This window comes from Scyliorhinus torazame, chromosome 8 (assembly GCF_047496885.1).
Source record: "Scyliorhinus torazame isolate Kashiwa2021f chromosome 8, sScyTor2.1, whole genome shotgun sequence".
Classification (NCBI taxonomy): Eukaryota; Metazoa; Chordata; class Chondrichthyes; order Carcharhiniformes; family Scyliorhinidae; genus Scyliorhinus; species Scyliorhinus torazame.
Window position 1 is genome coordinate 31,994,588 of NC_092714.1, and position 25,257 is coordinate 32,019,844.

At 43.9% G+C, this 25,257-nt stretch overlaps 1 protein-coding gene across 47 annotated transcripts in view; it reads left to right on the top strand.

Annotated features, from left to right (window-relative positions):
* Nucleotides 1–10,996: 10,996 nt before the first annotated feature.
* The window catches only part of sh3bgr (SH3 domain binding glutamate-rich protein), a 57,257-nt gene continuing 42,996 nt past the window's right edge, over nt 10,997–25,257 (top strand). For 18 of the 47 annotated variants that reach the window (XM_072513272.1, XM_072513275.1, XM_072513289.1 and 15 more), the window contains exon 1: nt 10,998–11,195. In XM_072513272.1, the coding sequence (XP_072369373.1) occupies nt 11,151–11,195 (45 nt within the window). In that variant the 5' untranslated portion in view covers nt 10,998–11,150. Of the gene's footprint in view, nt 11,196–25,257 lie in introns of all 47 variants that reach the window. The other 29 variants (XM_072513290.1, XM_072513304.1, XM_072513291.1 and 26 more) reach the window with 3 other exon arrangements.

Consider the following 25,257-nt stretch of genomic DNA (forward strand, 5'->3'; position numbering starts at 1 on the left):
GAGTGGAATTATCTATGGGAGGCGCTGGGAAGGTTTGGGTTTGGTGAGGGCTTCATGGACTGGGTGCGGTTGCTCTATCAGTAGCGAGTGTGCGTACGAACTGGCTGAGGTCGGGGTATTTTAAATTACACCGAGGGACGAGGCAAGGGTGCCCCCTCTCCCAGCTACCGTTTGCTCTGGCCATAGAGCCATTGGCCATGGCGTTAAGAGCCTCTAGGAACTGGAAAAGGCTGGTTCGGGAGGCGGGGTGTGTGGAGCAGATGATCTGCTCTTGTACAGTTCGGAGCCGCTGGAGAGGATGGGGGAAGTAATGCGAATCTTGGAGGAATTTGGCAATTTTTCAGGGTATAAATTGAACATGGGGAATAGCGAGATGTTTGCGTCCAGGCAAGAGGACGGGAGAAGAGACTGGGAGAACTGCAGCTTAGAATGATAGGGAAGAGCTTTCGATATCTGGGAATCCAGGTGGCCCAAGAATGGGAGATATGCACAAGTTAAACCTATCCCGGTTGGTAGAACAAATGGAAGGGGACTTTAAAAGATGGGACATTCTCCCGCTATCACTGGCGGGGAGTGTACAGACCGTGAAAATGACGGTGCTCCCCAGATTTCTGTTTGTCTTTCAGTGCCTCCCCATCTTCATCCCTAAGGCCTTTTTCAAGCGGGTGAATAAGATTATTTTGGGCTTTGGGTGGGCGGGTAAAACCCCGAGAGTGAAGAAAATGTTGCTGGAGCGCAGCCGGGGGGAGGGTGGGTTGGTGCTGCCGAACTTCTGCAATTACTATTGGGCGACTAATAGAGCCATGATTAGGAAGTGGGTAGTGGGGGAGGAGTCGGCATGGGAGCGGATGGAGGAGGCGTCATGTAAAGACACCAGTTTGGGAGCACTGATAACGGCACCTCTTCCATTCTCACCGGCCCGATACTCCACAAGTCCGGTGGTAGTGGCGACTCTGAGGATCTGGGGGCAGTGGAGGAGATATAAGAGAGTGGAGGGAGCATCGATTTGGACCCCGATTTATAATAACCATATGTTTGTACCGGGTAGGCTAGATTGCGGGTTCCGGAGTTGGCAGAGGGCGGGAATTGGAAGGATGGGGATCTATTTATAGACGGGAGCTTTCCCAGCTTGAAAGTTTTGGAGGATAAATTTAAATTGTCAGCAGGGAATGGTTTTAGGTATTTGCAGGTGGGCGACTTCCTGAGAAAGCAGGTGCCGGCCTCTCCGCAGTGCTGCCGCCACGGGGGATACAGGATCGAGTAGTTTCCAGTACCTGGGTGGGGGAGGGGAAGGTATCGGATATTTACCAGGAGCTTTCGGAGGCGGAGGAAACCCCAGTGGAGGAGCTTAAAGGCAAGTGGGAGGACGAGCTAGGAGGAGAGATAGAGACGGGTCGATGGGCGGATGCCCTAAGCAGGGTTAATACCTCATCATCATGTGCCAGGCTTAGCCTGATACAATTTAAGGTAGTCCACCGGGCACACATGACAGCGGCTAGGATGAGTAAGTTCTTCGGAGTAGAGGATAGGTGTTCGAGGTGCGTGGGAAGCCCAGCAAATCATGTCCACATGTTTTGGGCATGCCCGAAGCTTAGAGGGTTTTGGCAGGATTTTGCTAAGGCAATGTCCACGGTGCTAAAAACACGGGTGGTGCCGAGTACGGAGGTAGCGATCTTTGGAGTGTCGGAAGATCCAGGAGTTCAGGGTGCGGAAGAGGCCGACGTCTTGGCCTCCCTGGTAGCCCGGAGATGGATCTTGTTAATGTGGAGCGACTCGAAGCCCCCGAGTGTAGAGACCTGGATTAGTGACATGGCTGGGTTTCTCAGTCTCGAGAAAATAAAGTTCGCCTTAAGAGGATCAATGTTAGGGTTCACCCGGAGGTGGCAGCCGTTCGTCGACTTTCTTGAGGAAAACTAAAATGTCAGCAGATGCAGTATTCCAAGGGCGGGGGGGGGGAGGGGGTGGATTGTTGTTGTATGGTTGAGGTGCGTGCAGATTGGGCTGGGGGGGGAATGTTTATTTTACCATGTTGATGTCATTGTTTATGTTACTGTTATAACAATTTTTCAAATACCTCAATAAAATATTTTTTTTAAAAAAACGTAGCTGTAGCTGTAATCTTGTTTTTCGTTATTCCTACTGCTTAGCTGCTTATCGTTGAATCACAGTGCAGAAGGAGGCCATTTCGCCCTTCATGTCTGCATCGACCCTTTGAAAGAGCACTCTACCCATGTCCACTCTGCCCTGTCCCTGTAATTTAACCTGCAGATCCCTGGACACTAAGGGGCAATTTAGTCCCTTATTCACAATCCCTCTGATCAAAGCAGGTCATGTCAGCCCACAGCAGGATATGGATAACAACCAGATTTAGGCTGGCAAGTGTTAAACAATGACATCGCATAAATACCAGGCAGTGACCATCTAATAAGTCAAAACTTAATCACATTCTTCAATGTGGACCTCCGTCTCCGAGTCCTCCAACATCATTAAAAAAAATGGGATATAAGCGTCACAGCCTTTCCATATTTCCCACAAAACAAGAACAACAAGAAAAATGTCCGATGTAAGTTAAATTTCTCCAACAATGTCTTTGACGGCCCTATCTGCATAAATTCTAACTGAGCAGCACAGATTTTATCCCAGATTAAGTCAGCAAAACTTTCAGATGTTTATCACTGCACTTGAGCATCCTCTCATAGTTATCATTTGTCCACTTTCACAGCAGATATATGCTTTTCTGACTAATATTTGACCAACTTGCATTGTAGAGTTAAAATTCATTGATCTGAAGCTACTTGAACTCATGGGAGAATGTATCACAGTGTCAACCATGCCTTAGTTGGCAGCACTCTTGCTTCTCGGTCAGAAGGTTGTGGGTTCAAGGCCCATTCCAAGACTTGAGCACCACAGGTTGACAGTCCAGTGCTGTATTATGGGGAGATATTTTGGAAGTACAGTCTTTCAGATGAGAAGCTAAACCAAACTCATTTGGATGCAAAAGATTCCATAGCACTTTTTCGAAGAAAGGTAGGGGAGTTATCCCCAGTGTCCTGGCCAATATTTATCCGTCAACATCATCACAGAAACAGATTATCTGATTGTTATCATATTGCTGTGAGAGTGCACTGAGTTTGAAATGTCTGCCACATCTCCTATATTATCATGGTGACTGCTCCTCAAAATTATTTCATTGGTTGTTGCAATGACTTAGGCCAGGCCTTTGAGATTGGCCAATTAGAATATGAGTCCCCTGATTGGTGGCCCAATCAGAGAACCCCTTTCTCTGTATATAACAGAGAGTGTCAGATCCTCTTCACTCCCAGAGTAGACAGCAAGCTGAATATACCTGGTTGGTTGGCTGGCGGGCGGTTTTGTAAATAAAAGGCATTCTGGTGAAGGGACTTCTGCCTACGTGAACTTATTGCAGTTGTAAAGTGCTTTGCGACATCCATAAAATAAGTCTTTTTGTCTACATCTCTGCACAAATGTTTCAACAGGTGAGCATAAATTTTGAAACAGACGGCATCCAAGTCACAATGACATCCCATGTGGCTGTGACCATGGTGAATTACCCCTCCTCACGCTTGTTGACCACACCAACCGCCTCCAACACCTCTGTTGTCTAGTTGGATGGGACTACCCTCACCTGGCTTTATTCCTATTTATCCAATAATAAACACTGAATCCCCTCAATGATTTTCTGCTCCTGCAGAATGCCCAGTGGACAAATCCTTGATTCTGCCTATGTCTTCTCCAAAAAATGCTCTGGAGTGACATTGTATGAAAACACATCAGATTTGACATGTGCACTACCTTTGCCAGCAATTCCACTGCTTCTGAAACATCATTTGGTTGTTTGATTTCCTCCAATTAAATTGATATTGCCTGTCCTGCCTTTGGCTCAACTCAGCTACTGCTGAAACCTTCACCGTGCCTTTGTTATCTCTCAACATGACTATTGCAATGCTCTCCTGGCTGGTCTCCCACCTTGAGCCATCGGTAAACTTAAACACATCCAAAACTCTGCAACCTGTATCCTAACTTATACCATATCCTGTTCACCCATCACCTTTCTACTCATCGACTTCAGAGGCTCCCAGTATGGCCAACACTGCTCATCCATGTATTTAAAACCCTCCATGGCTGACCCTTCCCAAACTCTGTAACCTCCTCCAGGTCTACAACCCAACGAGATGTCGGCCCTCCAATTCTGGCCTCTTTTGCGTCACCCTAATTTTTATTGTTACTCCATTAACAGCCGTGCCTTTAGCTGCCAAGGCCTTAACCTCTCTTCAAATGTCTCTACTTTTCTCCCTCGCCTCCTGTAATATGCTCCTTAAAAGCCTACTTATTTGATCAAGCTTTTGGGTCACCTGTCACAATATTTCTTTCATGTGGCTCAATGTCAGATTTTGTTTGATGTCGCTCCTGTGGAATGTCTTGGAAAGGTTTACCACACCAAAGGCACTACATAAATGTAAGTTGTATATGCTCACACACCTTCTTCAAATTTAGTTTACTTGTTACTTATTTTGGTTGTCGACAGGAAGGTTTTTCAAACTGTGGGTCACGTCCCGCAGGTAGGTCGGAGGCGGGTGTCAGGAGGGTTGCGGAGTGATCAGTTGTGGCGTTCTCGGTCATGGGAGAAGTGCCCAACTGCCGTGACCGGCTTTTAAATTGAGAATGCCGATTGTGCCCAAATTTTAAATATGAATGATGGAGTCTTCCGGCCAGCTGCGGCAGCAGAAAGAAGGTCATGCACCCGGCACGTACACTGACGTCACACATCCTGCACATCTGTGCTTTTGGTGCAAAATCACAGAGGAGAGATTCCTCCATTTTCTAGCTGGGAGCAAGCAAGGCAACAGAACTGTGAAGAACTGAAGATGGATCGTTTTAAACAAAGAAAAAACTGAAATTGGGAACAAAGCAGTATAAAGATGATTTCTTAAGGTATGGCTTGGTTAATCTTGCCAATGCAAATCAGGATGCAAAGCCCATGTGTGTTATATGCAGAGAAGTACTGGCAAATGAGAGTTTAAAACCCTCAAAACTTCAAAGACATTTGAAGACTAAGCATAGCGTGTTCCAGGACAGACCCCTTGTTTTTCTTCAAAGGATGCAGCAATAACTTTAATCATCAGCTGAAGTTCATGGCAGAAATGTAACATTGAATGACAAAGCAAGTGAGATCGTGAGGACCAAGCAAGCTTACCTGTTGCATTAAAGGTAAGCAAAAATGGTGTGTTGTGAAGATCAGTTGACATGGGTCACGAGGACGGCCGGCGTGTGTCGCAAATGTCAACTGGTTGGTAAAAGTGGGTCCCAGGAAAAAAATGTTTGTAAAACACTGGTCTACAGTGGTTGGCCATATATTCAGCCCCTTTACAATTATCATTTAAAAAATATTGTTGATCTACAAATTCTCTATGGTATTTTCTCTTTACATCTCAGTTTATAGCTAACTCGCTGATGTGCTGCAAAATAACAAGTCTTTGTATGTAGTTTTATAGTGGGTGGCACAGTGGTTAGCACTGTTGTTTTATAGTGCCAGGTTAGCAGGTTTGAATCCTGCTTGGGTCACTATCTGTGCGGTGTCTGCACATTTTCTCCGTGTCTGCGTGGGTTTCTTCAGGGTGTTCCGGTTTCCACCCACAAGTCCCGAAAGGCGTGCAGTTAGATGAATTGGACATTCTGAATTCTCCCTCTGTGTACCTGAACAGGTGCCAGAATGTGGCTTCTGGGGAATTTTCACAATAACTTCATTGCAGTGTTAATGTAAGCCTACTTGTGGCAATAAAGATTATTATTAGTTTGTACATTTAGCACCGACGGACTAATTTTGTTTTACATATATATCTTGACTTGTCAATCTGTCCATTTGCCCATAAGTTCTCCCAGTGAGCCAGAGAAGACACAGCCAGAGTGAGACACAGCTAAGAGTGAGTTTGGGAATTTGAATCTAGGTGGGAATTGAATTAAATCAGTAAGGCAGCTCCTTTTAAATTTCAGGAGTTTAAATTAATTTAAATTAAGCTAGAATTGTGCAGTGTAGGTTAACAAGGGCTGCCCCACCCACTCACATAACTGGTTGGCAGTTAAGTGTCAGTCACTTAAATCTACCTTGATCTAAAAGCAGGTGGGGGAGGGGAGTCAATTCACAACAGTTTAAAAAGAGCAACTTGTAAACTCACTCCCAGTGAGTTCTCCCAGTGAGCCAGAGAAGACACAGCCAGAGTGAGACACAGCTAAAAGTGAGTTTGGGAATTTGAATCTCGGTGGGAATTCAAAGCTGGGTGCGGAGGAAGTGCTTTTTATCCCTGGTAAGTGAACTGGTAAGTAATGTTTCTGTTTTTCTGTTTCTGTTCATTGGTATATTTATTTATTTATTTCTTTGTTGTTTATTTATTTATTTAATTTTGGCGGGGGGGGGGGAATTGTAATTGTTGAAGTTAACCGAACGTTTAAGACATGGCAGGAGATCTCAGACCCGTGTCATGCTCCTCGTCTGCGATGTGGGAGCTCAGGGACACGTCCACTGTCCCTGGCTCCTTCACGTGCAAGAAGTGTGTCCAGTTGCAGCTCCTGTTAGAACGCTTGACGGCTCTAGAGTTGCGGATGGACTCACTTTGGAGCATCCGCGATGCTGAGGACGTCATGGATAGCACGTTTAGCGAGTTGGTCACAACGCAGGTGAAAGGTACTGAGGGAGATAGAAAATGGGTGACCAAGAACACAGCAAGAGTAGGAAGGCAGCACAGGTGTCCTCTGTGGTCATCTCCCTGCAAAACAGATATACCGCTTTGGATACTGTTGAGGGAGATGGATCACCAGGGGAAGGCAGCAGCAGCCAGGTTCATGGCACCGTGGCTGGCTCTGCTGCGCAGCTGGGCAGGAAGAAGAATGGCAGGGCTATAGTGATAGGGGACTCAATTGTAATGGGAATAGACAGGTGGTTCTGTGGACGCAATCGAGACTCTAGGATGGTATGTTGCCTCCCTGGTGCAAGGGTCAAGGATGTCTCGGAGCGGCTGCAGGACATTCTGCGGGGGGGGGTGAACAGCCAGCTGTCGTGGTGCACATAGGCATCAACGATATAGGTAAAAAATGGGACGAGGTCCTACAAGCTGAATTTAGGGAGCTAAGAGTTAAACTAAAAAGTAGGACCTCAAAGGTAGTAATCTCAGGATTGCTACCAGTGCCACGAGCTAGTCAGAGTAGGAATGTCAGGACTGAGAGGATGAATGCGTGGCTCGAGAGATGGTGCAAGAGGGAGGGATTCAAATTCCTGGGACATTGGAACCGTTCCTGGGGGAGGTGGGACCAGTACAAACCGGATGGTCTGCACCTGGGCAGGACTGGAACCGATGTCCTAGGGGGGGTGTTTGCTAGAGCTGTTGGGGAGAGTTTAAACTCATGTGGCAGGGGGATGGGAACCAATGCAGGAAGTTGGAAGGTAGTAAAACAGGGACAGAAATAAAAGGCAGTAAGGGGGAAAGTGTAAGGCAGAGAAGCCATAGTCAAAAATCAAAAAGGGCGACAGTACAAGGTACAGTGACTGAGGGGAGCTCAGTGAATAGGACCAGGAATACTAAAAGAAATAAAATGGGAAGTGAAAACATTAATGGTAAGCGACGCGGCAGGTTGTTACATGAAGATATGGGTTCAACGACAAGGAAAATTAGGAGAAAGGTTAAGAGGAAATATAACTTAGGAGAGGTTACTGATCGAGGTGTTAAGATTCAGAACAGAGGTAAAAAAAAGCCAACATAAGTGTACTTTACCTGAATGCTCGTAGTATTCGGAATAAGGTAAATGAGTTGATGGCGCAAACCATCGTGAATGACTATGATTTAGTGGCCATTACTGAAACATGGTTAAAGGATGGTCACGACTGGGAGTTAAATATCCGAGGGTATCAAACTTTATGGAAGGACAGAGTGGATGGTAAGGGAGGTGGTGTAGCTCTGTTATTTAAGGATGACATCCGGGCAACAGTAAGGGATGACATCGGTGCTATGGAGGATAAGATTGAATCCATTTGGGTGGAAATCAGGAATAGTAAGGCGTAAAAGTCACTGATAGGAGTAATCTATAGGCCACCAAATAGTAACATTATGGTGGGGCAGGCAATAAAGAAAGAAATAACTGATGCATGTAGAAATGGTACAGCAGTTATCATGGGGGATTTTAATCTACATGTCGATTGGTTTAACCAGGTCGGTCAAGGCAGCCTTGAGGAGGAGTTTATAGAATGTATCCGCGATAGTTTCCTAGAACAGTATGTAATGGAACCTACGAGGGAACAAGCGGTCCTAGATCTGGTCCTGTGTAATGAGACAGGATTGATTCAGGATCTCATAGTTAGGGATCCTCTCGGAAGGAGCGATCACAATATGGTGGAATTTAAAATACAGATGGAGGGTGAGAAGGTAAAATCAAGCACTAGTGTTTTGTGCTTAAACAAAGGAGATTACAATGGGATGAGAGAAGAACTGGCTAAGGTAGACTGGGAGCAAAGACTTTCTGGTGAAACAGTTGAGGAACAGTGGAGAACCTTCCAAGTGATTTTTCACAGTGCTCAGCAAAGGTTTATACTAACAAAAAGGAAGGACGGTAAAAAGAGGGAAAATCGACCATGGGTATCTAAGGAAATAAGGGAGAGTATCAAATTGAAGGAAAAAACATACAAAGTAGCAAAGATTAGTGGGAGACTAGAGGACTGGGAAATCTTTAGGGGGCAACAGAAGGCTACTAAAAAAGCTATAAAGAAGAGTAAGATAGATTATGAGAGTAAACTTGCTCAGAATATAAAAACAGATAGTAAAAGTTTCTACAAATACATAAAACAAAAAAGAGGGGCTAAGGTAAATATTGGTCCTTTAGAGGATGAGAAGGGAGATTTAATAATGGGAGCTGAGGAAATGGCTGAGGAACTGAACAGGTTTTTTGGGTCGGTCTTCACAGTGGAAGACACAAATAACATGCCAGTGACTGATGGAAATGAGGCTATGACAGGTGAGGACCTTGAAAGGATTGTTATCACCAAGGAGGTAGTGATGGGCAAGCTAATGGGGCTAAAGGTAGACAAGTCTCCTGGACCTGATGGAATGCATCCCAGAGTGCTAAAAGAGATGGCTAGGGAAATTGCAAATGCACTAGTGATATTTTACCAAAATTCACTAGACTATGGGGTGGTCCCGGCGGATTGGAAATTAGCAAACGTGACACCACTGTTTAAAAAAGGAGGTATGCAGAAAGCGGGTAATTATAGGCCAGTGAGCTTAACTTTGGTAGTAGGGAAGATGCTGGAATCTATCATTAAGGAAGAAATAGCGAGGCATCTGGATGGAAATTGTCCCATTGGGCAGACGCAGCATGGGTTCATAAAGGGCAGGTCGTGCCTAACTAATTTAGTGGAATTTTTTGAGGACATTACCAGTGCGGTAGATAACGGGGAGCCAATGGATGTGGTATATCTGGATTCCCAGAAAGCCATTGACAAGGTGCCACACAAAAGGTTGCTGCATAAGATAAAGATGCATGGCATTAAGGGGAAAGTAGTAGCATGGATGGAGGATTGGTTAATTAATAGAAAGCAAAGAGTGGGGATTAATGGGTGTTTCTCTGGTTGGCAATCTATAGCTAGTGGTGTCCCTCAAGGATCAGTGTTGGGCCCACAACTGTTCACAATTTACATAGATGATTTGGAGTTGGGGACCAAGGGCAATGTGTCCAGGTTTTCAGACGACACTAAGATAAGTGGAAAAGCAAAAAGTGCAGAGGATACTGGAAGTCTGCAGAGGGATTTGGATAGGCTAAGTGAATGGGCTAGGGTCTGGCAGATAGAATACAATGTTGACAAATGTGAGGTTATCCATTTTGGTAGGAATAACAGCAAAAGAGATTATTATTTAAATGATAAAATATTAAAACATGCTGCTGTGCAGAGAGACCTGGATGTGCTAGTGCATGAGTCGCAAAACGTTGGTTTACAGGTGCAACAGGTGATTAAGAAGGCAAATGGAATTTTGTCCTTCATTGCTAGAGGGATGGAGTTTAAGACTAGGGAGGTTCTGCTGCAATTGTATAAGGTGTTAGTGAGGCCACACCTGGAATATTGTGTTCAGTTTTGGTCTCCTTACTTGAGAAAGGACGTACTGGCACTGGAGGGTGTGCAGAGAAGATTCACTAGGTTAATCCCAGAGCTGAAGGGGTTGGATTACGAGGAGAGGTTGAGTAGACTGGGACTGTACTCGTTGGAATTTAGAAGGATGAGGGGGGATCTTATAGAAACATACAAGATTATGAAGGGAATAGATAGGATAGATGCGGGCAGGTTGTTTCCACTGGCGGGTGAAAGCAGAACTAGGGGGCATAGCCTCAAAATAAGGGGAAGTAGATTTAGGATTGAGTTTAGGAGGAACTTCTTCACCCAAAGGGTTGTGAATCTATGGAATTCCTTGCCCAGTGAAGCAGTAGAGGCTCCTTCATTAAATGTTTTTTTAGATAAAGATAGATAGTTTTTTGAAGAATAAAGGGATTAAGGGTTATGGTGTTCGGGCCAGAAAGTGGAGCTGAGTCCACAAAAGATCAGCCATGATCTCATTGAATGGTGGAGCAGGCTCGAGGGGCCAGATGGCCTACTCCTGCTCCTAGTTCTTATGTTCTAAGTCCCGCTTGCGAAGGGAAGGGGCTGCAATTTACTATGGAGAAAGTAAGTTTGTGCATCGTCGAGTGCCCTGTGTTTTTTTTGTCCTTACGATCCGGAGGCAAAACAGGAGCTCGTAAAAATGATTAAAATGAATGTTTAACTTCTCCAAACTTGTGCTAACTGCACCTCAGCACTTGCTGTCCGACAATCTCATTGGTTTGTCCCGTTCACTTGCCATATGGGGAGGGAGGGTGCCGCCTCCCGCGATGATTGACAGGTGCATTGGCCACTCTCACCATCGGTGCACCGCCCTATCAGCCCCTGGCAGCCAATGCGCGCTGCGGACCTGGCTGGCTTCGCGCGGCGTGTTTTCGCCGTTCCCGTGCATGGGTGAGAGCTCAGCAAAGCTTGCAGCCGCTGCCCATATCTTCGCCTCGTCTCGTCTTGTTTGGCTTTCTTAAAATTCCTTCTGGGGGCGGACGTCGCTGAGAGAACCATGGTCGTCAAGGTTTTTATTGCAAGTCAGTCCGGCTCCACCGCGGTAAGTGAGCCTTATTTAACTTCCCTCTCCATTAACGGCGGGGGCAGCGTTTCTTTTTATATCCAGCACAGCTGATAACACATACCAGACCCAGGGCAGCAATCAGTCAAACCCAGGCACTTCATGCACACAGAAATTTACAGAACTTCAACTTCCACGTTGAGTTTTTTTTTAAAAGTATTAGTATTTTTGTACATTAGGAAAAATAATAATGATTCTGCATTAAATTATAAATTGAAAGTGTTTCACTCATTTGAGCACAGCCTGTTGTGGCAGCGCGTTAACTGTATTTAATATCTTGCAGATGACTTGAGTTTTGGGTAAGACAATAGGGTAACTGAGCTGTGTTAGAACTGGAAGGTATCGAGTTCAGTCACTGATCACTAAGTCGGTTGACCTCAGTAAAGTTGAATTGTGCTGGTGTATAGAAAGGCTTCAGCACTTCAGGGCTGGGTAAGAGAAACTTTTTTTTGAGAGGGAGTTCCTGGTGTAGATTGCTATCCAGCGGTCCATGTTTGCAGTGTATTTGTATAAGTGTGGCCCGAGCTGTGATGCTACTCCAATCTCTCTGCTGAGTTGGTGATTGATCTCAAACTGGATGGTGTGGGGGGTGGGGAGGGTAATCCTGACTCAGACAGGGAAACGCCAGCCATGATCATTATCTGGGCATTCGTTCTGAAAATGTGCTTGTATTTCTAAAAGATAAATGAGGATTGGCACTGCTGCCCTTTTGGGTAAATTGGTCTGGCAATTTCATTCACAGGCAAAGAATGGCAAAATCCTGCACAGTGACCACCAACAAAGCTGGTCAGAGTCCATGCTTTCAGAAACGGAGGGTGAAAACTTTGAGGTGGCAAAAAGTCTGAATTTTAAGTTAACGTTCTACCTTCATTTTTAAAATATATTTTTATTATGCCTTATTAGTTAATGGAATAAAGAGCAGAATCCTTACAAGGGCCAAGTGTAAATTACTAATCGTTATTGGCACAAGTAGGCTTACATTAACACTGCAATGAAGTTACTGTGAAAATTCCCTAGTTCCCACATTCCGGTGCCTGTTCAGGTCCACAGAGGGAGAATTCAGAATGTCCAAATTACCTAACAGCACATCTTTCGGGACTTGTGGGAGGAAACCGGAGCACCCAGAGGAAACCCACACCAACACAGGGAGAACGTGCAGACTCTGCACAGACAGTGACTCAAGCCAGGAATTGAACCTGGAACACTGGAGCTGTGAAGCAACAGTGCTAACCACTCTGCTACTGTGCTGCTTGATTTATGCTTCTTGGCTTCACTGGATGCAGGAAAAGTGCTTTTAAATTGATGAATGGATGTTGTATTTTTTAGCTATGACCAGAAGATGCCTAGCCTTTAAACATCCAACATTATCTGGTTAATGAGGGAGAGAGCAAGGGAGTGGAAGCTTCACTTTGTTTCCTGGTGCTATTGATGGTGAAGATTTGATCCAGTTTTTATCAGTAGAAGTTTTGTTCGTTCCTTGCATGTCTTCCCCGCAAACAACAATAATCTCAGTGCACCTGAGCTAGGAGGGGAAGTATCAGCCAGGATTTGCATTACCACAATGTAAGCATCCACTGTTAAAGTCGCCATAGGATATTTGCATATATAAATAATTTGTGCATTCATGCACCTCCTCCAATCCCCCTGATCCTCCAATCCCCCATGATGCAAGCCACTCTTAAAAAGGCAATACGATAAGTAAACTAACTGCATTTTTCATGCTGACCAATGCTTTAAAAAAAACTTTTCAACCTTTACAACTGACCATATCAAAGAGCACTTTTATTAAATTTCATTTTCTTGCTTGCACCTGTCCTAGAATTCTGCATCTGCACACACAATGCCTTTGTTGTCTCTTTAGTCATCTACAAGGAAGTGTAGCACGACAAGCAGTGTAATCCTCGAAGAACAATTTATAATTTAGATAGTGCTTTCAATATGGTAAAACATTCCAAGGCACTTCACAGAATAGATATCAAGCTAATTTTGACACTGCCAAAAAAGTGTTATTAAGAAGGGCTTGTTTAAAGAGGTAGCAGAAAGCGAAAAATACCGATCTTGGGGCCTAAGCTATTGAATACATTGCCCCCAGTGGTAGAGTAGTGAAAATAGGCATGCATAAAATACCAGAATTGGAGAATACTGAGCTTGGAGCGTTGTAGGGCTGGAACAGGTTTGAAAGATAGAGAGTTGGGAGGCTGTACAGGGAAATGAAAATGAGGATGTGAATTTTAAAATTATTGCTGGGCTTGGGAGCCAAAATAGGTGAGGGAGAATTCAGCGAATGGGACATGGTGTGAGGTAGGACATGAGATTTGGGTAAAAGACGGTGTAGAATCTGCCAAAGTAGCACACACGGACCAAGCAAGTGAAAAACAAAGGTTGGATTTATTTATGGGACAAAAGAATCTCCACTCTCAGAAGGGTCTTCCTCCGGTCAGGATTTTTATACCGGTGATCTGCCTCCCGTTACCAGGGAAACTCTTATTCAGTGGAGGTCACGAGGATGCAGTGACCTCCGCGAGGGTTATAACCCCCCCCCCCCCCCCCCCTTCAGTCCGGAGATATATCCATGTCCATAGCTGCATGCAGGTTCAAAGAACCCCATGTCACCTTAGCCCAGGAACGGTCTTCGGGGGCCGCAGTATCAGGGAATGGGATTTTCATGCGGAGCGCCTGGACGGGACATTAGAATGGAGGCTGTTGTGGGCGACGACACAATGGGCACTTGTGGTGGCAATATGTCCATGTTGGTCTCGGAATTGGAGCTTAGCAGGACCTCATCCGATCTCTCGACGTCTAAATCCAGCTTTTCCATGCCGGGTGTGGCCGGTGCCAACGGCAGCAGCTGGGGTGAATGCAGTAATTGTCCGGAACCTCTGGAATCGGATCTGGCGTCTTGGGGATGTGCCCACGGAGGTGATCCATGTGCCAATTCGACTTGCACCCCTGCACCTGCACTCTCTAAGAGACTAGTCCTATCTGGGTTAACACCATGTCTGGGATCCATGTGGCGGCCTCACCAAAGTTGCAGATGTACACCAGGTCCCACAAAGGAAAAGTGCGCAAAGACATATGCCAGCCTGCCTCAGCCTCTGCTCTATCCTGACACCGGCGGATTTTCCCACCAATGTCTGGGAGAACCAAACTCAAGACGTGTATACAGGCCAGCAGCAGTCGGACTGGAGTGACCCCCCCCCCCCAATTTGTGGCGTACATTGTTCAGTAGCAAAAAAGTAACTGCGGCAGACGAGTATCCCAGGAACCCGAGGTCTGCTTTTCTATTCCGTTTTTGAACGTCTGGGTTGCTTACTCACTAATCCATTTAACGACATGTGGTACGGGAGGGTATGCACGTATCGTAAGCTGTTTGCGGTCATCAACGCCCCAAACTCCGCACTCGCAAAAGCCGCTCCATTGTTTGCGACCAGCACCTCTGGAATCCTGCATGTGCAATTGCAGCAGCCTGCCGAAGTTAGCCGAACCGTTGTAACTGAATTTTATGGACCTCCATCCACTTCGAATAAGTGTCTATGACGATGAGGGAACATTGCTCCCTGGAATGGTCCCACAAAATCTATGTGGAGGCAGGACTAGGGAGGGCCCGGCCATCCCATCATCGTCGCCAGTGTAGAATCCGCCAAAGTAGCACGCAAGGACCAAGCAGGTAGAAACAAAGGTTGGATTTATTTACAGTATGCATAATCTCCACTCCCTGAAGGGTCTCCCTCCCCAACCTGGTTGGTGTTTTTATGCTAGTGACTTAATCCCCTATTAAGGGGAAGCACTGCCCCCCCCCCCCCTTAGCAGGGAAGCTCATATTCAGTGGGGGTCACAGGCAATCTGATAACCTGATGCAGTGACCGCCGCAAGGGTTATAACACCAGACAAGACTGGTCTTTATGCAGAGCCTTTTGTGATCTCCGGGTGCTCTGAAGAACTTTGCTGCCAATGAAGTAATCTTGGAAGAGTAGTTACTGTTGAATGCACTCAAATTTACGAATAAGGTAAGGTGGAAGGCAAACTGGGAGAGCATGGTCAAGTCTGGAGATCACAAGGGCATGGATGGCGATTCCAAACTACATACAGTCCTGCTAAACTTTAAACACCAAGGAGAAATTATTAATTTGAAGAAAATAAAGACTTTCATTTATATAGCATATTTCCTAATCACAGGACATTCCGAAGTGCTTTATGACCAGTGAAGTACTTTTGGAAGTGTAGTCACTGTTGTAATGATGAATTTTGGAAAACAATTGGCAAACAGCAAACTCCATCAAGCTATGACACAATACCGTCCAGATAATCAGTTTTTTGTGATGTTGATTTGAGGGATAAAAATATAACGACACCTGAAGCTTGTTATACCAGTTAATTTTACAGCTGTGAGACATTTCAACTTTAATTTTTGCTGAATCTTTTTTTTAGGAAGGGAGCAGGAAAGATAAAGGGCGCGATCTTCCTAAAAGGGAACTAAGTCCTCGAGCGACTCGTGTTGAATAAGGGGCCTGAACAGGGAACGTGCGGCCGAGGCTGCATATGCGGTTTACAATGGGGAGTTCCGCGTGCCGGTACTCCCCATTTTTAAATGGTGTCCGGACCGCACTGCACCCCGCCCCCCTCCCCGTCTGAACTCAACACAATATGGGAGGGTCACTCATGCCAGGCAACCCCGGTGGCACCAGCAGTGCCAGGGCACCACCTTGCCCATGCAGCTGGAGGCCTTCGATCCCCCTGGAGACCCCCACGAGTGCCGTTCTGTTTGGTCCCCGTTTGTGGGGACGAGTGCCAACTGCACTCGCCCAAGGTCCCCAAGGCGAAGGGATTGAATCCCAAAGCCTCATGTACCTCGGGAATCTGCACATTAGAGCCGTACTCTAATATGCAGATTTGCCAAAATGTGATCTTGCCCATTGTGGCCGGGATTCACCTTCTAATGTCTTCCTGAAATTATGAGATGGGAGGCATTGCGAGCCGGGTAGATCCTGGGAGCGGGGTCGTCCGGCTTTCAATGGGTACGCTGTGCCGTGGCGCGTGGTCGGAGGATAACACCCAAAGTGTTCTGATATTCTGCACCCCAGTGTCAAGCATTTAAAATCTAAATGCCACACACCTGCAAATGACACGATTCAGTTTCTGCTTTCTAACTATGTAATTTATAACCATGTAATATTTTCTACAAGATAGGAACTGGGCAGCATGGCCAGGCTGGCCAAAGGGCCTGTTTTCGTGCTATAAACATCTATGACTCTATGTAGTGTATTTGTAAATGGGGTTTTGCTAATTGCAACAGTAATAAGAATCTACTTACCCTCAATGGAAACCTGCATTAATCTGTGATCATTGCCAGTCTTGCTGGATGTCTGTTGTAAAGTGGACCCTCTGGCCTACCTCATCTGTATTGATTTTATGAAGTACTGTTGCTGAGGCCTGAATGCTGCAGAATAGTTGGTCTGCTTACATGTTTGAAAGTACATCTTCTGGCTTCCCTGTTTCTAGTTTATTTTTCACTCAAGCCTCTTTTCTCTTGGGTAAAGATAATCTAAATGAAAATATTCCCAGGTTGGTGTGATTCACAGCCACCTGCTTAAGGATGACTAACATTGGGCAATAAATGCAGATCTTTTCAATGGTGCCAATATTGCAAGAATGGAGCTTGGAGGGGAAGAAAAATCCAATTAACAATTTTTTTTTTCTTTGGTTGTTGGTTTCTAGCTTTCCGTGTGATTCATTGTAGTGTCTTGATACGGTATCCAGAAGCGCCAGGTAAAAGTTGAGTTGTTTCAAAATTCATTATGGTGAGATTTTGAAAATATTTCTCATGTTTCCCTCAATGGGTTCATGGTTCAATGCATCACACATGTTCTACCTAGCATGATGATATATAGACCAGAAAGTCCCAGGCTTGATTAATTGCTAAATTAGATGATTTCAGTGGTAGGATGCAAAATTGATCTTAGTACCTTGAACCAAGGTGCAGAAAAATGATCTTCCAGGGTTCCTACACCTGATTCCTGTGCAGTGGCCTATGCTGCAAAGTGCTGACATTGATGTTCCGTGAAAGCAAGATCAGGTTTAGTGTTTTGCAAGTCTGCTATATGGATACCATTGTCAGTTTTACTGTCATGTGGTTAATGAGAGGTGGAAGTGAATTGAAACAAGAGTTTATTGACGAAGAAACTTGGAAGCAGTGAGCTAGAGTCAGAGAATGTAAGAAATGAAAACAGTGAGCCAGACAATAAGCGATTATTATTGTGAGAAAATGCATAAAATAAAAACCAAGTGCTGGAAAAAGTCAGCCATTCTGGCAACATCTGGAGAGTGAAACAGTTAACATCAACAAAACTGTGTTAACGTCAAAAGGGTCCTATTAGACTTGCTAAATTAACTCTTTTCCACAGAAGCCGTCTAATCTGCTTGATTTTTTTTTCCTCCCCGCAATTTGTTTATATTTCAGATTTCCAGCATCCATGGTATTTTGCATTTATGTCAGAGAATGCATATTTGGAATACATCACTTGAATGGACGATTCAGGGCTTTGCTGATATTTTTAAGTAAGGCAAAAGACGTAAAATTGTTAGGGAGCAGGGAAATAGTAAGGCCTACCATGGATCCTGGAAATGGGAGTGCATAATCTGCACCTGGGTTTCGAGTTTTGGATCAATTGCATTTTGTAAAGAATGGATAAGATGGGGTCACTTAGAAAATAAATCAATCTTTATGGGATGAAGGAACAACTGAGGTTTTTATGGTAGAGGAAGGATTGGATTGGAGAACTTGGCATCGTAAAAACACAAACTCCTACAAAAACCCCAATTAGTAGCAAGAGTAGGATACTCGAGCCTGCTCCGCAATCAGTAATCGAATGGCTGATATGATTGTAACCTCAACTCCACATTATCACCTACTCCCAATAACCTTTCACCCCTTTGCTTATCAGAAATCTATTGAGCTCCACCTCAAAAAATATTTAAAGATTCTGCTTCCACAGCCTTTTGAGGAAGAGAGTTCTGAATTCTCACTGCCCTCAGAGGGAAAAGAAAATCCTCCTCATCTGTCTTAAATGGGCAACCCCTTATTTTTAAAGCGACCCCTAGTTCCAAATTCTCCCAGAAGAGGAAACGGTCTCTCCAAATCCACCCTATAGCATCTTTTATGTTTAAATCAAGGCACCACTTACTCGTCTAAATTCTAGCATGATACAAGCCTATCTGATCCAACCTTTCCTCAGAAGTCAACCTGTCCATTTTAGCTATTAGTCCAGTAAGCCTTCTCAGAACTGCTTCCAATGCATTTCCATCCTTCCTTAAATAAGGAAACCAATACTGTACACAGTACTCCAGACGTAGTCTCACACTGCCCTGTATATCTGAACTACAACCTCTACTTTATTGGCTTTCCTAATTCATTACTGGTTTCTTAATTAATTATTAAAAATGTAGTTGCACTGTTGAGTACAGTCCTAACTTTCTGCGGTGAATTTAATTGCTAATTGATGTACAAATGTAGCAACTTCCTGAAACTTGAAGTCGAGGTGCTGTTTTTGCTCGGCTAATGGTGAAATGGCGCCAATCATCCAGTAACTTGTGGCCATTTGCAATTCAAGGTGCATCTCTTTCTCTCCCAAGTTGCTGAATGATTTACACATTATTAATGTGTAAATAAACTTGCCTTTACTTTGACAGCAAATTCTGGCCCAATATTGCCTTGTCTAAAGGATGCAAAGCCAAGGTTCTGCCTCTTCAGGTAGGCATTGAAAAGCTGTAAAGAGCAAAATCTATTCTGAAGTGATGAGATCAAATGAGCAGCACGCATTCATTCATCTGTGCCTTCATCAATTAAAGATAGACTTATTAATGTCCTTCTAATCGGCCTCCCAACCAACCTTCATTCTTTATAAACTTCAATTAATCCAAACTGTGCAAGCCCAGTTCAGATGCACACTCTCATTACTGCTGTCCATGCTAAGCTTCGTTACTTCCCTGTTCCCTAACCTAATGAGTTCTAGTTGGTTTACAAACCCCTTTGCAATTTTGACCATTTTTGTTCAAGTTATTAATGTCTGTCTCTTATCACAAAGCACTTGAGCCTGTCTCAGTTGTATAATATTAGAAAGTTATTAATTTCCAAATAAAGAAAGTGCATTGCAATTCGCAACAGTGCATTTATTCACAGAGCAAGCTTTAAGACATGCCTAAAGAATCAGCGGTTTGGCTTTGTTAAGTAGCTGGGCACTCTGCCACCCACGTGGACATTCTATCTGTGTCTATTGAGTTAATATAGAGGAAAGCACTCTCTCGGACCAAAAATGTAATTTGCTATTTAATGGTAACTCACTATTATATCCGATAATTCTGTCTGCGTTTTTCATTGATGTCTGTTGAGAATCAAATGTGCAAGCTTAAAACAAATGTGTCACTAATGAAGATGAGTCAGTTACTGGCCATGCACTGTAACTCTCTGATATATTTTCCATTACAAAGCATAAGTAATAATGTAACCCAGTGCCCCATGCTTATTTTCTCTTTTGTCGTAAATAATTGCCACTTCTATTTTCAATGAGATGGCATGAGTGGTTAAATAGCTTGTCACAGTAATCCGTGTAGAAGAGGCAATTCGACCCATTGAGACTGCCCCGACCCTCTGAAAGAGCATCCTACCAAGGCCCTATCCCTGTAACCCATAACTACACCTAACCGTTGGTCACTAAGAAGAGACCTGCACATCTTTGGACTGTGGGAAGAAACCGGAGCACACAAAGGAAACCCTCGCAGGGAGAACGTGCAAACTCCACACAGTCACCCACCCAAGGATGGAATTGAACCTGGGTCCCTGGTGCTGTGAGGCGGCAGTGTTGACCACTGTGCCAACATGCCACCCATTGAACAATGATGTAAAAACAAAATGGAATAAATAGCCATTTCTCAGATCTTAATTGTTTATTGGTAGCAGTCTTGCTTTTGAATTGAAAAGTTATGCGGTCAAGCAGTAGAACCTTAGTACATAATCTCTAGGTTACCATGAGTGGCAATTTTGGAAGTGGCATCCATTGTGTTAATTTTAGTCACATTCTAATGCGTTTAGATTTGATGACTGTGAAGATGACCAAGATGTTTCTACACAATAGCACCAATAAAATGTACTGATTCCTTATCTCCCTCAACAAAGTTGCTGCTATCTTTGTCTACATGATGGCTTCTGAGTTTCAGAAAATTCATCATTGCTGAAACTGAGAAATGTGGAAAGGTGCTATATCTTATTTAAGTGAAAACTGTTCTTGTGAAACTTAAGGATGCATTTCATTTTTATGCAAAATCCAAGCTCTAATTAATTAGCAAGTAGACAGAGATGCTGTGGTATTGTCACTGGAGTAGTAATCCAGAGACCTGAGGACCTGGGTTTGAATCCACATAGCAGATGGTGTAATTTGAATTCCATAAAAATTTGGAATTCAGAGTCTATTGTAATTATCCGTGGTTGTAAAAACCTATATGGATCTCTAATGTCCTTGAGGCATCTGCCATCCATACCTGGTCTGGATCCAGAACTCTTAAATGCCGTCTCAAATGGCCGAGCATGGGCAATAAATGTCAGCGTCCACATCCCATGAATGAATTCTTAAAAATGACAGTTTTGGGAGATTTTTGCAGTAAAATAAATGGTGCAACACCGTAGTGTCCAGCATGTCAGAACATTGACAACCAGTAGCCAAAGGGAAAACAGGGGATTAATGTACTGAAAAATATGGCAAAAGAAATATGGTTGGTTCTGTTGAATGCGAAGAGTCACATTGCTATTGCAATGCATGGCAACAAAATTTCTGTATGTTTCCAATCCAAATCATCACACACAACGTGGTGCTCTAGTTAACATGGTGGAGCTAGTGATACTTGGAGAGTGTCAGTATTACTCATGCGGCCAATTTGTTGGAGGAACGGAAATACATTTCTTGGCAGTTGCTGCAATCACAGTTTAATTGCCTGGAACCGTTCCATTTTCATATTTTAAACTTAATTGTTTTGGCTTCCAGCTTTGTTTATACTGATTTAATAGCAGAACAATATAGCTTGACATTAGTTCCCAAGTCTGATTTTGTAAGCGGGTTGAAGTATTAAAAGGTTTATAAACCTGATACCAATTCACTTACCACAGACTCCATAACCAAGAGCAGACTCTCTTATGTTTAACTGTTCTGTGATAAATGGTGTCATCGGAACTTGCTATTTTTACAGAAACATTAAAGATGTTCGATATATTCAACTGGTTTATGAAAAGAGGTATAGAGTATTAGTGGTTAATAGTTGAGAGTATTAGTGGTTAACAGTTGAGGGGAATAGTATCCGTGTAAACATTGCTTACAAATAGAGGATCAGCCGCTTTGTGAATCTTTTGCAGCAGTCGACAATGGCAGACATATAAATTAGGCATTTCTCTTCTCCATTCTACATTGCTATTGTTCTCAGTGCTTTGATTTGGACAGAAGAACATCCTGACTGCTGAACTTGTTACCAATCTGGTAAGAAATTAATGCTTCACTTCTTGCAAAATTGTTCCAATTGCAATTTTAAGTGGGAGCTTTATTTTTTAACCATAATGCAAATATAGTTTCCACACTACGGATGATGCTGAAAAGTATAGAACAAGTTTTTTCAGCATTCAGAAAAGGAAAAGGCAGACCAACAATGCTCTGGCACAAAGGCTGCACCTAAAAATCTGCCTTTGACTCTTATTTTGACACAACCTTTCTGTATTTTAACTTCCTACAATATTCCAGCTGAGCTGAAGGCACACAGGAACAATAGCTCATTTTTCCCTTGAGGACATTGCACTCTTTGATCTCAACATTGATTGCTGCAACCTCAGGCATTCACTGTCCTCCATCTCCGTGGAAACAGGTAATTGGATGCATCTTCAACTGGGAACAAATAAAGAAAGATAAATTTTGTGTAGTCTTTTTGTCACAACATTTAAAAAAAATTATTTATTCATTCATGGGATGTGGGCATGAACGGCTAGGCCAGAATTTATTGCCCACCCCTAATTGTCCTTGAGAAGGTGGTGGCGAGCTGTCTTCTTGAACCACTGCAGTCCAATCATGTCCTCTTAGAAACAAAAAGATCTGCGAACTTTGACCAATTCCTTGAATATTTCAAATTATTATGTTCAGAAACTCAAAGTACATTTCAGCTCTCTCCCAATTGCAAATAACGTATTGACTTCGAGTGATTTAGAATGTGGAACTTGATAACATGTGGAGTGTTTGAGGCAAAATAGCAGCGAGATCTTTAAAGGGAATACAAGACAAGTAGATGAGGAAGAAAGGAGTAGAAGGAACCGCATATATGGACACAGGAAGTTGGGTGGAACATGGCACAAGCCAATTGGGCTGAATAGCATGATTTGATTTATTGTCACATGTACTGAAGTACAGTAAAAAGTATTTTTCTGAGGCCAAGGGAACGTACACAGTACATATATAAGACAGAAAAAGAATAATCGACATGGTACATCGACAAACAGTGATTGGTTACAGTGGGGAGGGGCCAAACAAAGCAAATACATGAACAAGAGCAGCATAGGGCGTCGTGAATAATGTTCTTACAGGGAACCGATCAGTCCGAGAGAGAGTTGTTGAGAAGTCTAGTAGCTGTGGAGAAGAAGCTGTTCCTAAATTCTATTCAAATGTCTTTGTCAAGTATTGCCGTTTCATTTTGTGGGCTGCAACATGCCATGATAGGAAGTCAAACGGTTGCAGTAACTGGTGAAGTGCTCAAGCATTTTCCTGGATTTGAAGTATAGTATCGCTGTGCATTTCTGGTGCAAAGTATGAAGGTGGATGCAGCACTGCTTTACCGTGCCTGTGTTGATATTGGTATTGGTGGGAGAAATCAGAACCTGGCTGCACTGATTCTACCTCAGTCTATTCATACAAGCGGAATTGTCATGAAGGAGCCCTGCCTATTAGCAAGAGAAGGTCAAGGTATTTCCGACAATACACAAGCCAAGATACCTAGTATTATCACTCACTGTGCTCCTGACTCCCCTTCCTACTCCAATTTAACAATTTCAGCTGAACTAGAGACTGATGGAGGCGGATCTGAACGAACATGATGGACCTGACAGTACATGGAACATACATTGCAGAAGGAGGCCATTCGGCCCATCGAGTCTGCACCGACCCACTTAAGCCCTCACTTCCACCCCATCCCCGTAACCCCAATAACCCCTCCTAACCTTTTTCGTCACTAAGGGCAATTTATCATTGCCAATCCACCTAACCTGCACGTCTTTGGACTGTGGGAGGAAACCGGAGCACCTGGAGGAAACCCACGCAGACATGGGGAGAACGTGCAAACTCCGCACAGACAGTGACCCAGCGAGGAATCGAACCTGGGACCCTGGTGCTGTGAAGCCACAGTGCTATCCACTTGTGCTACCGTGCTGCCCGATAAATAAATGACTTGCCAGTCTAGCATAGAAATCCATATGCCACTCTTGCACCTCCTGGAGGAACAGGTGTTGTTAATCCATCACTAAATCATGGATCCACATACTTTGAGGAGGAAAAACATGGGGACCAAGCAGGAGACTCTGATTGGAAGATAAAGCTTGTGGAAAAAGACACCAACATGATGGTCCAACTGATCTTTCTGGTTCCGCAGAAAGCTTCATTCTACAATAACGGTCATGAAAATTCTTCCAATGTTGCTTTGCAAGTATCTATTGCTGAGCTTCTCCCTCCATACTATTAGTTCAGTTGCATTTTGGCACCTGATCATCAAATGATGACATCACCCCGATGTTGACATATCCTGGGAATAGCATCCAAATGTTAACGCACTCCAGGTAGCATTGTAACCTTAACTACCAAAAGAGAAGGCCAGCCATTAAAATGTAAACAATGCTATCAGGGTAGAAAGATCGATCTTTAGCTGCTTTTTGTTTGTATATAGCAATGGCCAATACCGAGCAATTCCGAAATCTGATGACTTTATGAATCCACTTGCAGATTCCTAATTCCCAAAGAACCGAGTGGCAAATTGCCAATTGGTTTCAGTTTCATTCTAATCTCAAATCTGGAGACTGGATTCAATTTGAACTCCATCACGTAAAGATAGGCATGCATTTGTATAGCACCTTTAATGAACGCAACATCGGGCTGTAGTTACTACTGTAACTTAGGAAACCCGGCCAACAATTTACACTTTATTGTTCCAACTGGGGACAATTAATGACCTCCTGATCTATTCAGGCCAGTTTTGGCAGTGTCAGGTTTGTCGGTATTTTACCATGATGTGGAGATGACGGCGTTGGACTGGGGTGAGCACAGTAAGAAGTCTTACAACACCAGGTTAAAGTCCTCAGTCTATTCATACAAGCGGAATTGTCATGAAGGAGCCCTGCCTATTAGCAAGAGAAGGTCAAGGTATTTCCGACAATACACAAACCTGTTGGACTTTAACCTGGTGTTGTAAGACTTCTTACGGTATTTTATCAGTCCTACTTGGGCTTGCTCTCGCACTCTCTTTCTGGTACAGTGATGATTGTATCAGAGCCGTTTCATGCTTTCCTCTGGATCTGGAAAAACATATTGATTTTTGTTTCTAATGTCCACCCCTTTCTCACCACATGGTCCATCTCTGACACCTGACTTCACTTGACATCTCTGTCTCCATTTAGACCATAAGACCATAAGACATAGGAGTGGAAGTAAGGCCATTCGGCCCATCGAGTCCACTCTACCATTCAATCATGGCTGATTTCAACTCCATTTACCCTCTCTCTCCATAGCCCTTAATTCCTCGAGAAATCAAGAATTTATCAACTTCTGTCTTAAAGACACTCAACGTCCCGGTCTCCACCGCCCTCTGTGGCAATGAATTCCACAGACCCACCACTCTCTGGCTGAAGACATTTCTCCTCATCTCTGTTCTAAAGTGACTCCCTTTTATTCTAAGGCTGTGCCCCCGGGTCCTAGTCTCCCCTGTTAATGGAAACAACTTCCCTACATCCACCCTATCTAAGCCATTCATTATCTTG